This window comes from Dendronephthya gigantea, unplaced genomic scaffold (genome assembly GCF_004324835.1).
Source record: "Dendronephthya gigantea isolate DGI-Jeju-01 unplaced genomic scaffold, DenGig_1.0 000042F, whole genome shotgun sequence".
Lineage (NCBI taxonomy): Eukaryota > Metazoa > Cnidaria > Anthozoa > Malacalcyonacea > Nephtheidae > Dendronephthya > Dendronephthya gigantea.
The window spans coordinates 1,263,265-1,278,951 of NW_021163052.1; the positions used below are offsets into that span (position 1 = coordinate 1,263,265).

At 36.3% G+C, this 15,687-nt stretch overlaps 2 protein-coding genes across 3 annotated transcripts; both read left to right on the forward strand.

Annotated features, from left to right (window-relative positions):
- The first annotated feature begins 3,373 nt into the window (after nt 1–3,373).
- Nucleotides 3,374–5,210, forward strand: LOC114526870 (interferon-inducible GTPase 1-like). Its single transcript, XM_028548398.1, has 3 exons — nt 3,374–3,429; nt 3,640–4,217; nt 4,667–5,210. Exons 2-3 carry the CDS (start codon nt 3,695–3,697, stop codon nt 5,104–5,106), a joined length of 963 nt encoding a protein of 320 aa, XP_028404199.1. The 5' UTR covers nt 3,374–3,429; nt 3,640–3,694; the 3' UTR covers nt 5,107–5,210.
- A 1,133-nt stretch (nt 5,211–6,343) lies between these two features.
- LOC114526866 (interferon-inducible GTPase 1-like) lies at nt 6,344–11,694 on the forward strand. Of its 2 annotated transcripts, none has more exons than XM_028548393.1 (5): nt 6,344–6,570; nt 8,062–8,600; nt 9,233–9,434; nt 9,947–10,515; nt 10,810–11,694. In XM_028548393.1, the coding sequence occupies exons 1-5, from the start codon at nt 6,461–6,463 to the stop codon at nt 11,235–11,237; spliced, it is 1,848 nt and encodes a 615-aa protein (XP_028404194.1). In that variant the 5' UTR covers nt 6,344–6,460; the 3' UTR covers nt 11,238–11,694. The 2 variants fall into 2 exon arrangements, with proteins under 2 accessions (XP_028404194.1, XP_028404195.1); XM_028548394.1 differs by having other exon boundaries at nt 6,468–6,570; nt 8,067–8,600.
- The last annotated feature ends 3,993 nt before the right edge of the window (nt 11,695–15,687 follow it).

Below are 15,687 nucleotides of genomic sequence, written 5' to 3' on the forward strand. Positions count from 1 at the left end.
ATTTTACTTTCGATTTGATGAGAGTCGACTGGGCGAAACAAAATTGAATGCTTCTGCGCGTATTTGTGCTAAGAACATGGCAGTACTACGTAGCGCTTGAAAATTTTATATAAAATTTTATATAAATGATACATTCCTGTTAGCAGATAGTTATACACAGCCGGGGCGGATCTAGGGGTAGTCAAACTAGTCACGTGACTAGGGTAAAAATTGCACAGATATGATAATTCAGAAAACTTCCAAGAACTCCAGTTTAAATATTTCATACAGCGTCAGAAGTCTGCATATTAATTTTCAAATGCTCTACAGTAAGTCCAGTTATATATCTCATGCATCGCTTGAGCCAGCGTGCAGATTTGCCGATAACTGTGTGAATTTTGACTAATGTGATGCAGATTCAAGCCATTTGATTGGTCAATTCGCATTTTGACTAAAGTTTGCCGGGGGTTGACTAAATTGCGTAATATTCTTGCGTTCTGATTGGCTGTCGAAAGAAAAATTCTGGCTTCTGATTGGCTTGATGCGTTTGACTAGTTCGCTGCGTGGGGTAATATAGTCAACTTCAGTCAATAGGAATAATAATAGCATTTTAGTTCGCAAAATTTCAAATTTGCTAAATATTTTTTATCGAATATCGATCGCTTATACGAATTGATAATGCCAGTCTATGAGCACGAGACACTTAGATCGGCGATTCGATTCCTAAAAGGCAGATCTTTCGAAGGAATTTCACGCGGCAAATGCAAAATCAGTCGAAGAGCTTCAAATCAGTCAAAGAACTTCTTATACCGCTATTTACGACACAAACAACATGCTGCCGTGAAATTTCCCTTCCTGGTAAGAAGTGTACAGCATTAAGGTAAATAATTCTGTTGATTTTCATAGAAGCTATCTATTACAATAATAATGAACTCAATATGTTTTGTGCTACGATAAATGTATGAGCCAGGTTTGTTATTGTATTTGCATATATTTCCGTTCCCGGTGAGACCAAAAGGTCATTTTGAGCTGATTATAATTATATCATATTATGTAATGTTTACATCAACCGAAGCTTTCCTGTCAGCATTTTTATCTAAAGGCCGGCGGACACTAGAGCTATGTGCTTAGCAAAAAGTCATTCGTGGCCATTGGCGTAAGCCAGTTGTTCTCGTGTGCGGACGACTTTTCAGGCGACTTTGGGTATTCGTGCCACTTAGGACAAATATCTAGCATGTTTGATAATTTCTGCCTCGCGTGCCAAAATCTTTCCGTGTGGGGCAAACTGAAAGCTATCTGCTTATGGATTGTCTTAACAGCGCATGCGTAATATAGGAAAGTAAACATCCAAGATAGCGGTGCAAACAAAGCAAAACGAATTGGTGGCTGAGGCCATATTGGATGACAAACTGGTTGATCTTTTGCCAGAATACAGGTGTTTATACGATGTGAATTCTACAGATTTTAGAAATAGAGAGAAAGGGGAATGGCGCTATTGAAGAAATAACTGGTAAGCTTTCTCAAACAGGTAATATAATTAATAGCACTTGGATAACCGTGTTTAAAGCGGACGTCTAGTCTAGTTAGACGCAACAGCAACAAAAATAACAACACCTCTTCGTCTTCACTCCATCCATAATTTTGTTTTTGCAATCTGTCCGCCATCATGGATGTTTACATTCGTATATTACGCATGCGCTGTTAAGACAATCCATAAGCAGATAGCTTTCAGTTTGCCGCACACGGAAAGATTTCGGCACGCGAGGCAGAAATTATCAAACATGCTAGATATTTGCCATAACTGGCACGAATGACCAAAGTCGCCTGAAAAGTCGCCCGCACACAAGAGCAACTGGCTGACGCCAATGGCTACGAATGACTTTTTGCTAAGCACATAGCTCTAGTGTGCGCCGGCCATAACAAACAAGTTTAGCACACAGCTTTGCAAATTTCTTTGTTGAAACATGAAAGTCGAAGTTTAAAGCTTATAAAAGCATAGTTTGTCGTATAGTGCGGTGTAATATGATCTGTAATATGTATAATGATTAATTTTGTTTTAAAAATAAAATGCGCACCCCTCCCCCCAATCGTTCCGAAAAAATAATAGGGAGAAATGTACCTGCGGTAGTCGGACCGAAAATTTTTGATTAGGGTAAGAAAATTCCTAGATCCGCCCCTGTGACTAAATAATAAATAGATATAAAAAAAACAAAACAGGACTCGTAACATAGCCTATGTGCAGATGTGCGTAGTATTATTGCAACATTTGTTCTGGGTCATATGGTCAGTTGCTTATTTAAAATCGAATAGTCCATTCTGTTCCGCTAACAATTACGATTTTATAACACGATTCCGAGAGATTTAACGACCAGACAAAACATTTTTAATGATGTAAGAAATGGTGATAACATCTCAACTATGTTTAGATCAAGTTTTCATATCTTCATTGAAAATAATGCCGGCATTCAATCTAGACGCTTTCAGAACTAATATACGAGCCGGTTGAACTGTTCTGATTATACTAATTATAGGAACAACAACAAAGAGCTTGCTGCAACCAGCGTCATAACTACAACATCTGAAGCCAAATGCTTCGATCACCCTACCAATCCAACCATCAAACTCTGGGACTTGCCTGGTCTTGGCACAGCAGCTTATCCCACTACAGAAAGCTACTACAATAAATTGAAGCTTGGAAGCCAATATCATGCGTTTCTTTTATTCACTAAGACAAGACTCACCATTGACAGTAAGCGTTTAGCTCTACGGCTTGAAAGCACCGGAAAGCCATTTGTGATCATAAGAACCTTCATCGACGTTTATGTGGATAACGAAAAAACAAGCAAACAAGGAATGTTCAGCGAAAACAGGACAGTGGAAGAAATTCGCGAAGATATGCAAAGATTGCAACAACTACTGGGTTGCATTTGTGGGGAAGAAATATTTCTCATAAGTAATGTCAAGCCGGAGAAGTGGGATTTTAGTCGCCTAAACAACAACATTCTATTCGAGTTGCCTACACGTAAATCTGTAAAGTGTTCGGAAAAAAACAACTTAGGACTGAATATAAAGTTAGCCCAGTTGTCATTGACTGAAAAGGAAGAACACATTAGTGGCGACAAAGGTAATAGTTTGAATTATATCTCCCCTTAATACGATAGGCGCTTTTTTAGTATGAGATAGGTACATCTTGAGACTTAATATTGTGTGAAATTACCCAGGGCATGAAAAGAAATATAGTCGTTTTTTCCTACTTTATTCAGAGACATGGCCAGAATATTTGAAAAATTTTTTGGATACAACAGTAAGAAATATTCAAGAAAATGGCATTGAAGGCACACAGAAGGAGATTGAGAAAGAAATCCATAAATGGAAAGATGTTAAGATACGTCTGGCCGTCATCGGAGACTCCGGGTGTGGAAAGTCAAGTTTTATAAACGCCATTAGAGGGTAATATTAATTATACGTACATTACGCATGCCTAAAAATTACCTTATTCACGAGTACTGATTGGCCGTCTTGTCACTGATTTCAGTAAATGTGCCCAACCTTTTTAGATTCAAATGTTTCTGAGGGGACACCTGCCCCCTCCCCCACACATGCATGAACGTACAAAAACATGACGGAACGGAATTTAAGAATTTTGTCATTTTTTCACAGAATCGTAGAACACAAGGACTCTAAGGCAGCAAAAACAGGACTAACGGAAACAACGATGGGTATGACAGATTATCACTATCCAGATAACCCAAACATAACACTTGTCGATTGTCCTGGTCTTGGTACGGAAAACTTTCCTAATGTTAAAACCTACGGCAAGAAAATCAAGATTGATACGTACGATGCATTTATCATCATCACTGCCGTTAGGTTTACAATTCACGCCGGTAGATTGGCAAGGAAGGTGAAATCAATGAATAAGCCTTTTTTCCTTGTCCGCACGAAAATTGACCAGGATCACCAAAACGAGAGACGAACAAAACAGGCAGAATTCAATGAAGTTGAAATGCTGGAGAAAATCAAGGCAGACTGCCTCAGCAAATTGAGTGAAAAAGAAGCGAAGGTTGAAGACAACGATGTCTTCCTGATTAGCAATTTTTATCGATATCACTGGGATTTCGCTCGCCTTACGAAAGCAATCAACCGCGGGCTACCCTTTCGTAAAAGCGAGTGCTTTCTGTTGTCCATGAATGTATTGTCGAAGGATATTTTGGAAAGAAAGGTCACAGCTCTCAAAGGTAAATTATTTAAAGTTGAGTAGCTTGGTGCTCATTCAGCTGATCGATCTGGGTACAAAAATTAAAATTAAACTTATGTCACTTATGGGGCAAAGAAATCATAAGTCATTCAAGGAAAAAACTGTTTAAATGCAGTCGAATTTTTTTTCAAATGAGACCTCAAAACATGCGTTTCGTTCTTAATGTAAATTATATAAACATGTAAATTAAAATTGCTGTCACACTGCAGACGTGATCTTTTATTTTGACGAAGCATTTTCTTCAAATAACAAATTTGCGCGCATTAAAAACGAAAAAGCCATATCTTAATGATATAAAAAATTGGATTTCTAAAAAGAATTGCCCTGCATGAGAAGCTACATTTTAGATTTTTAAAAAGAAATGCGTGAACACCTACTTTCTTGCGCTTAACTGAACAGCCTGGGTCTTTTAATTACTATTTTTTTTAGGTAAAATATGGTGGGTTGCACTATTTTACTCATGCATTGGAAAAGTGGTAAGGAAGACGGAGAGTTCGAGAAGAAGTGATTTTAAACTCATTGTTGAGTGTGTAGAATTGTATAGATCGCAACTTGGATTTCCAAAAGAAGATTCCAAAGAATTTAAAAAGATGCCTCCCGAGCGCCAAGATGCCATGAAAAAATTCTTCTTGAAACCGACAAATGAAAACGTGAAATCCTGGCTCGGAAGGTTTGATACCGAACGTGGTGTCGAAAACAATGAAGAATTTCCATCCTGGTTGAGCGTTGATAAAGCTATCGAAGCACCGTACAAATTCGTGTACAGGGCCCTGCATCAAGTTTTAGATGAAATGAAGGAGATAGCGCTAGAAATCGTCAAGGATGCCACAGCGAGAGCAAAAGCAGAAATTAACATGGGCATAGATTGATTATTGACAAATAAGATAATACTATTGTAATTATCGCTACTCTGGTTTAATAAATGAAAGAAATCACCACACAAAGATTAACTTTCACTTTAACTTTAATCTTTGTCTGGTGATTACTTTCATTTATTAAACCAGAGTAGCGATAAGTACGATGGATTATATACCTGGTTGCCGTGAACTCATTAACTTCAAGATAACACCATTTTTAATAGTTAGGTGTTTTCATTGATCTAAAGCTAATTGGGCTATGAAGTAATTAACCTCTTAATTAAGTATTATTAAATGTAAGTTAGCAAAATAGTAGGGGAAAGGGTATACATTTAGATCCCGCATCGTAATTGGGTATACATTTAGATCCCACATTGAAGACATGGTCTGAAAAAGCTCTATAATGAGTTACGATAATATGATGTTTTGGTAGTTTTAGAGGGCACAAATTTAGTGCTCTACTTCAACAGAGTACCTTTGAGTAAGTTAATGTGGAGATGCTATTGGATAACTGCTTAATCATGCAAGAGATCCGATGTCTCAAAGTTTGCATACTCGAAACTAAATACACTCTCTCCACGACCATGTTTCAATTTACTATTTTAACACTTTGCTGCAATGTTTTTTTTTAAGTAGATAAATTTGGTTGAAAATAACTCCATGCTCAGGTTATTAAATCCAATTTATTAGTTAGTACTCTTTATTATAAAATAAGATGTATATAACGCGTGTTCTGATTGGTGGAAGCCCGTGTTTGGATCAGGCCATCCAAACACGGAATTTAAATTTAATTCGCTAATTGAAATCAAACTTGAACGCTACTTCATTATTGTTATTTTATAAAACAATTTATTAAAACAATGGTTTCCCGTGTTTGGTTGGCCTGGGGCCGGTTGTATAAAACTCTTGACTATATTTTGTCATTTTTGTGTAGTCAAATCGTAGTTCAGAAATACACGACTCTGATTGGTCAATTCTGCTACTAACTATAGTTAAAAGTTAAGTAGTATTCTATACAACCGGTCCCTGATCTAAACACTTGGGGATGTTGTCTAAGTTAAAAAAGATGGCAAAATCACTCGCCAAAGGTAAAGCCGTTTGCTTTGAAATTGCTCAAAAAGGAGAAAGGTACTTTAGGGGCTGGTCAAACTGAGATAAGTTGCATGGCGTATTTTACTTCCGTCACAAATTAGAAGGGCGTCGTTATGTGACCTTGTACCCAGGATCTCTGACTCGCGTGTACGAGTGCATTGTCGCGTCGTATTATGTGAAATCCCAAGTCAATAACAGTATACGAATCTATATTTTAACAATCTTGTGAGCGATCGCAACTTTCAGTTTCCAAGAGCTAGATCCAGAGGACTTAATGGAAGAATGTTATTTAAATCTGCCTGCAAATGACGATGTGAAAGTAAACATTGCTGTAGTAGGAAAAAGCGGAAGTGGTCGATCTAGTTTCGTTAATGCTGTCAGACGGTGTGTATATTATATTGAAAGCTTTGAACAATATATAATTATGCCCATGTGTTAGCAAATATCAGAAAAGTGTAGCAGGGCGGGGTAAACTAATTGGTGTTTAAGTATTTGTTTGAACATTGGGGCATTCGGCCGGTATTTGTTATAAATGTGTTTCTGCTACATCATGCAACCCGTAATTAATAATTGATTGCTTACTATTTCGCTCTATCTGTTACATATAAACGAAGTTAATAAACTATACTACTTACAACACAGAAACATATTAATATAAATATATTATATGTGATGTCATAAACAAATTAAGGAGCAACAAATTCAAAATCACTATTATACGTAGGTATCTAAATATTCATTGTGAAAGCCGACTTTCAATAAGCGACTCATTTCAATATTTTCGCCAGCTTTCACAATAACCTAATTGAGTTTGGAGTGTGGACTGCAAGATTCACTACCAATCCTAGCTAAAAAGGAAATAAACCAGCTTAAAATAAAATTTCACTATTTCGCTTGTCAACAATAAACACTTCCTTGTCTGTAGCGATGTTCATATTATATGAAATATTCAGTCATGCACTGATGATCTTATATTAAGCATTTTAAGTGTATGGTCTATGAATTTAAAGTTCGATAATAACGATCGATTCTCCATGAAATTCTAGTTCCCAAGACTTTATGTTTGTCGTCGCGCAGAACGGCAAGACCTTGTTTAGTTTGTTTTGCAATAATCAATATTTCTAATTATAAACTATAAAAAAAATCAGTATCGCGTGAAACATCCATAAATTACGATGAAACAAAGTGTTATCTACGAATGATGCTCATATTTTATATTGTGACCTTACAAGAATTGAAGTTAACTTAAGCAACAGGTCAAGGCTAATAAGATTTAATCAAAATTAAATACGTCATAAAGTGAGATAGAAATAGGTTTTCTTCACTTTCTACTATTTTTGCTTATTTTAACTATAAGATAATCAATTAATGTCATTAAATCGTATTACATAATGGCTCCATCAAAACTAAAGCAGTATTCAAGTTATTTGTGGGTAGTTTCGCCATTGCCTTCGGGCTGGCAGAATGAATTTTTTTCCATGTTCCTAAAACCGTATCTTGATACATTGTCAAACTCGATCATTACGACGGCCGCCTTTCTGACTTCGACAATTAGGTCGTAAATTTTAATGTCCCGATTCACGTCGGTCGCATATTATGAATTCGTAAATCAACCTTGCAATATTTCTGCACCATACTGGCGTCATGCATGCACATGCATAAGGCTTTGCACGAACTAAGTTTCGAGAAATATTGCCTTATCAATTAGCTATATATTTGAATCCTCGCAACGAGCATTTCTGCATGCACTTTACTTAGCCCGACAATTAACACTATGCAAACTAAACATAATTAATTGATTGTTGGTTATTTGAAGTTGAGTTTCTAAGAATGGACAGTGTAAGTAAATTTAACCGTTCATCAATTTATTGTTAGGGTAGCAGAAGACGACGAGAATGCAGCCAAAGCAGGCGAATGTGTAAAAATATCGCCAAAATTTTTCGCTCATCCCGATAACGCCAACATTAGTTTTTCAAAATTACCCAGTATTGATGAAGAAACGTTTCCGGAGTTCCAACTCTACTTCAGTCATGTTGACATTGAGATGTTTGACGTCTTTCTCATCTTCACTGCGGGAATGTTTGGCGAAAGGCATTTGCTATTCGCAAATGAAATGAAATCCAGGAAGAAACTTTTTATTTGGGTTCGAAGCAAGATCGATATGGCCGATGGTAGAAAAGGTGGGGAAGAAATGATGAAAGAAGAGGCTATTGGAACTCTCAGAGTCGAAATTGATAGAAACCTGAAAAAGCTTCATATTCGTGATCGTAAAGTCTATCTTATGAGTAATCAGCACCCGACACAGTTTGACTTTGACAAGATCATGCAAGCAATCGCTGATATTTTGCCTTCTCCGCAAAAAGAGAGTTTTTATAAAATTGTTGAGTGGAAGATATTTAACGATTTCATTGCAGGTATATCTATATCTACAGGATTCTATATACCAATATACGTATGCCATAGGAGTTGACTGCATGCCTACCAGCAGACCTTATAGGACTTCGTCGCGGGTCAGCGTTTTCATCATAATTATGTCTTTGTAGACAGATTTCAACCCGATCAGTGATTTAAAAAATGTCTTCACTATTAAAGAGTAATTCTGCTTCGAATCTGAGTTATGTATTACCAAGCGACAGTATTGGACTGACTAACAGTTTTGTAGCAACTTAAAACATCACTATATACTGTATATAACGGAAAAATACAAGAAAAAAAACATGCCCCAAAAAACAAGATAAATGATAAACAAGATCTCAAAATATGAGTTGTGTAAAAAAAGATATATTGCAGTGATATTTCGACTGTATTTCATCGGTGAATGATTTTGAAATAAAGTCAAAATTTTACAGCAAATAGTTTTATATAACTCATATCTTGAATTTACAAGATTTTGTTTTGCAGAACATGTTTCTTCCTTTTTTCCTTTATTAAACTTTTTTGCTGTTTCTTCATAGTTGATCGAATTCGCCTACATTTAGAGGACATTGAGAAAATAGAAATCATTCTCAATAAGTCGCATCTGTACGTTTCTGTGTTTGTTCTGTAGCGCATGAAAAGAAAGGCAGGATTAGAGGATCCACAATGTCTCGTGGCGAACAATTAAAGAGAACATGCGCACAAATTGGCCTTGTGGGAGTACAGAGGTTGATGCAACAGAGACTTCGCCAATGGAGGGAAGTAACCGTTAACATTGCTGTAGTTGGAGATTCTGGTGTTGGGAAATCAAGCTATATTAACGCTCTAAGAGGGTAAGATTAACACAGTCTATTAATACCTAGGTAATTCGCGCCCTTTTTTACATGCACGCATCAACCTATTTTTATCTCTGTGCAAAATTGGACATGAACCACAACAAGAAACCATTTCAAGTCTATTTCAGCGATTTCTGGCCATGAGCGTTGTGGAATGAGGTAAATGCAGTAACAATACGTAAAACCGGCCGTGTAATGCAGGAAAAATTCAACAGTAAAGGAACAAAAAAGTGAATGCGATAAGTGATATTGTAGCATAGAATGGGGCAAACTGTTTTGCAGGTACTGAAGACATGGGACAAATGTATGGTTAGTGAATCAGCTACAGAAGTTGGGAAAAAATATCCTACTCGTTCGCACTTATATTGCCAGCGCGCTTCTTCTTTAAAGTTGTGATTGCTAGGGGAAATGCAAAGCTTGAGAATCTTCGTCTGTGAATCGCTGCAACCTTGAGCCTGCAGTACCAGCTCCCGACGTTTTGTCGTAAACCATGCTTATTTGTCTACCAGGTTGAAGGACGATGACCCACTAGCAGCAAAAACAGGTGAGAGCGAAGAAACAACAGCTCCAACCCCCTTCCCTCATCCAATAAACGAGAAAATTCTCATTTGGGATCTCCCAGGGATCGGAACACCGACACTTCCCAATATTTCCACTTTTTGCCAAAACGTAAAAATTGAAATCTACGATGCTTTTCTCATAATGTGCGCGGGAAGATTTACAAATCTCAGCCTCGAGTTAGCAAAAAAAGTTCAATCCATGGGAAAGCCATTCTTTTTCCTTCGCACAAAAGTCGACGAAGCCAGACGAGCACGTAGAAGAAAGCTAAAGAGTGCATTCAATGAAGAGGAAATGGTAAAAGAACTTCGGGAATACTGCTTTGGAAATCTACAAGATCTTGGCTTTAGTGCTGAAAAGATTTTTTTGACCAGCAGTTGGTTTCCAGCTAAATGGGACTTTGAACGTCTAAAGAAAGCAATCCTAGATGAATTACCAGAGAATCAGAAAATTTCTTTAACACTTACCTTGCGTAAGTGTTCAAAAGAAATTTTGAAGGACAAGATACAACTACTCAAAGGTATGGGCGTGAACACGCGTCATTAAAATACTGTCAAACGCCGAAAGCCTAGTGTTACACGAAGTTTGATTGGCTGATTGATTTGATTTTTTGTGTATTTCATCAAACTTCGTGTGATATCATGTTTTCTACGTTTGATACCACTATGAGAGAGGTTTTTTTTTGTTACTTTTCAGTCATGCAATGAAAAAACAAAATATTCGAATAGCTGGACTATATCGTACGACATACGTTTTATTTCATCGCCACTTATTGTATTGAGTCCGCGTTAAAATATTTTGTCTTCATTTACAGACAGAATATGGCTCGTCACACTTGCATCCGTTGTGAGCAAATGTACCACAGGTATTTTCTCGTTGCTTATTGACGAGAAACTGATTAAAAAGAATATTGAATTTTACCGAAACCAAATGGGCTTTCCTGAAAGTAGTTCAAACGAATTTAAGAAGCTGCCCAACGCATTGCAGGAAAAAGTAAACAATTTTGAGTTATCACCTGAACAGGATGTTGCCGAATGGTTGAAGTCGTTTGATCCAGGAAACAAGTACAGTATTAAAAGTTTTGGTCCACTAATTCTTACTAATTCCCCGCTGAGATTCGTTTATTGGTTCCTGAATCTGGTGTTAGATGAAATGGAGGAAACTGCAATGGCAATATGCGATGAAGAGGCGACGAGAAAGGAGGATGATGAAAGAAAGGAGGATGACGAAGACTCTGAATAAACCGAACCTTTCCGCCATGGCCTTAAAAACTTTAATATGAAAATGAACATTTAGCTTTATTTATAACTAGTTTGGTGACATAAGAATGCTTTTCTCGGCTTCTAGGAGGCAAATATAGCCCTAGAAATAATTCATTACCATTATCTTATTTCATAAGTATGTGGAGAACTATGCAAAAAATTAAATAATTTTAGGTAGGGATAGCCAACCCTGTGCACGGTGTCCCTTCAAAAGAAAAAAATAACTAATAATCTTGCATCTTTACTCAATTTAAAATGCCATAGCATGCACTAGGTTTAACGTAACGATGTTTGAAACATTGACATGCAGATATATACCTGTAATAATTATTGGCTTTTAAAAAATTAATAAGTAGTACTAGAAAGTTTTCTCTTCTGGGGGTATTTTCTATAAATGATAACTAATAATGTGTTTCGAAAAGGAATGATATATGATGGCAATAAAACGCGGGCCATAGGATGGTGGGACTGATAAGCCTTTATATATAAATGTATATATAAATTATATATATTATGTTATGTCACTTGATCATGCCCTTGGTATCTTTTAGTAATTCTGCTCTAAAATACATTATAGTATTAATTCATATATCTTTGTAGAGAATGTTGATATTCGATTTATCAACATTAAGTCCTTAACTCATCAGAATTGACGCGGCCTTTGTTTACGAAAGGCTCTGGACTGCTAAACGTGGTCTTTCTTCTGATCACTAAACACATGCGGAAGTCTGTAATGCGTCATGCGCTAAAAACCTATATATGTCGAAATAAAGGCCTTTATCGCAGGAAATGATAACTACCAGATATAGCTGATGCATAAATGATAACACATACTGACTACAAGTAAAATACTCCCGACAAATAGGTAAGAGATCGTCCTTATAGTGCTTATCAAACTTTGATGATGTTGGAAACCTTAATGTTCGTCGTCCGTCATCATTTTTATGTTGAAACTTTATTTTTCATAAATTGATGAAACAAAACAGAAGCGTATATATTGAATCAAAGTGACAACAGTAATTCATATCCGTAGAATAGCAAAAATTTAGCAACAAACAACACGAAAACTTGACTAAAATGTCTTGCATCGAGCTAAGGAGAATTTTTCAAGGAATATTATTTGGCAGATCAAAATATTGGGAAACAAGTCCAATCATATCATGATTTCTTGTTTTCATGTTTTGGCTCCCATATATCCTGATGACATCAAAATGGCAGTATACAATCGACGAACAATCAGATACCTTGGCTGTTTACCTTTGCGATTTTTTTAAGTCTCGAAGCTTCCACAATTGTTGTAAAATATGTAAAATATTTCTTGTTTGTCTGCCTTTCTATTTTTGTATGCCGCCCTGGATTGCATCGAACGAGTTTTGTGTTTGGTGCTTAATTTTAATTTTTGTGTCCATATATATTCTTGTTAAATTTGTTGATTGGTTGACGGGTACTCTCATCACTACTGATTTAAATTAAATATAATAACAGGTGAAATATTCTTTCACTTATAACTCCGGAAATCATGATCATGATTACCTTGTTATTCAATCTAAGTGCACTTGCCCCCCTTGAACTTCATAAGTATTTTCGCTTTCCCATATACAAAACAAAGACATGCAATATTTGACCTCTTGTTGAGAGCTGTAATTAGTATAAAATCAGAGTGAAGCAGATGAAAAAAAAGACCAAACGCAAAATTGCTTTGACTGGCGAAACAGAAAGTGGAAAATTATAAAGCCATATACTTGTGTAAATAAATAGCCTAATGTCCATATTATTCCTATAGCTATATTCTTCGTAATTGGGATTTCCAGGAACGAGCACTGGCTGTTGAAATAGCACAATACAAATCACTGGAAGATTTGACGAGTATTTTTACTTTCACTTTGCGCATGAATACTGATGTATGACGATCTCAATCAAACAAATTTATCGTTAAAATTGCTTCTAATCTTATAAAGCTAGGAACATATTTCCAAAACATTTTAATAGCCTGGAATTAGGATGTTGTTACTTTCTAATAGATGGTCTCATTTCAATCAGCAAATAATTTTATTAGAAAAATCAAATTTAATGCCTTGAGTGGTATTCAATCATTAACAATTTTCGGGTGATAGCCTATATTGTTGCCTTTTCTAGGAAGAAAGATATCGTAATTTATTAGTTTTATTAGTAATGGAGCAATGAATGTCGCGTTTATAGTCATGAGAGTGTGATCTATAACTCAATTTTAAGGCATGCTCTGACAATCGTACTAAGGTAAACACTTGCTAATAGACCGCGGGAGGATGCAGTACAGTCAACAAATAACCTAACACTGTGGTTGAGGTTCAGTTGTGTTTAGGTTGCGATCGACCATAAGAAACCACAGACGACCGCAAGGGAAAAAATACCTCCGCAGTGGCCGTTCGCTTCCGAACGAAATGTTATGAACAGCTGAGAACGACAACACAATAACCAAATCGAAAAAATCTTAAGAAATGTCTGTCAGACCGAGTAAGGCCGAGGTTGAACCGCAGTTAGACGAAGGTTAAACCTCGGCCTTACTCGGTCTGACCTCGATTTCGTTCTGACCTCGATTCAACCGCGATAAGACCGAGGTTTGACCTAGGTTAACCGCGGATTTTGTTAGGTTATTTCTAGACAGTACTGTAAGGTTTTGTTGCCAAATGATAGCACGTGCCTGCGAGAAGCTTACATGTACAGCCACTATATTATAAGAGGTGGATCAGGAAGTCTGGCTGCATTTATTTATTCTTTATGTGTGCAATTTAGTCTCCGAGCTGATAGCGTTCAATATATGGTTAGTATTGAAACTTTTTCACTACAATAGTCTTTTTTTATATTTTAAATACGGCCATTTTTGGCGGTTAATAAAAGCTTCCCTTACGTGGCATTAAGATTGCCGTGTAGCCGGGATGCTAACGCAAAGTAGAAAACTATCGAATAAATAAACAAACAGCTTTTTAGGAAACCATTCAATACGATATTTACTAATATTTTTGCTAAAAATCATTTCGTGCACAGCTCAAGTGTCCCTAATCTTAATAGTCGTGCATCGATTATATTAAAAGTGACATCACCCATATAATTTATTGTTTTATACCCTTAAATTTAATGCGCGATCCATTTCATCAATCAAAATAGCGAAAGCCAACTCTTCCATCGCATCCAAAAGAAAATTCAGGCCTTTAAACATATTTCTTAGCGGCTCAAAAACTTTAACATACGCTTCTCCCAACCATCCTGAGAGCGAAGATCTGGACTGACTTGGGCCAGTATCAAAACTTTCAATCCATATACGAAAATCTACTTCCATATCCACTGTCCAATAGAAACTTCGCATTTGTTCCTGGAAATCCGGTTTCATCACTTCAAATTCATACGAACCTCTCTCTGGCAATCCAAGATGATCTCTGTATGTTTCGACCAAGAAATAGATGAACATATCCATCGGTTCTTTGAATTTCGGAAGAGAAAAAATTACACCAGTGTGCTTACATACATCCAAATAAATCTTAATAACAGCTAAAAATAAAATGCAGTAAAATGTTGTCAGTTTTTTTCTATTTTTATATGTAGCAAAAGTTAATGTCAATTTTTTTTGCTTCCTCAGGTATTTGGTTTTTGCTCTTGTTGAATTGAAATTTGATTGGCTGGTGCATTGTTATCCCTCAACTCATTGATTGCTATTTCACATGCAGAGAGTGGATTCAACTCTTGCGTAGACAATTTTGATAACAACCTCATATTATGTGGACGCCGCCTCACTACACTCAATATATTGGCCCAGCACAGTTAAAATGGGTATCCGTACCCAATTCATCACTGGAAATTTTTTTCAAAATCCACATCATGGAAAGAGTAGGGATGCTAGTTCGATGCAAATTTTAGCTGTGTCAATAAAATGGTGTTTGATTCATGATGAAATTAATCTGCTAAGAACCAAACAGTTTCAGGAAAAACCCCCGATTTTAAAGTGAATCATTAGTGACCAGAAAAAAAAACCAGAAAAAAAAACTAGAGGTTTAAATGGTCTTAATTTCGAGTGGAATAATACACCTTCAAATTCTAGCCAGGAACAGTTGATGGAAAAAATAAGTCAGTTATAGGTCCTCCGGCAGGAATCGAACCTACGCTTTTGCGATGCCGGTGCAAATTATTTCGCCAAAAAGTTGATAGTTTTTCCCAGAAAGTTATTGTATTGATTCTGCGAGTTATTACAATGCTTATATGCGATATCAATATTACTCAATGTGTTATGCATGTGCTATAACATTGGTGGTGTATAACATGACTGTGTTATGTTAACATTTGGATATGTTAACATTTAATTACTTTATGAGAAATTAAGGCAAAATCATTTTGACTATATTCTATCATGAGTTCATAGTTCTTTTTATATAGTTTATTTTATATAGTTCATTTATTCC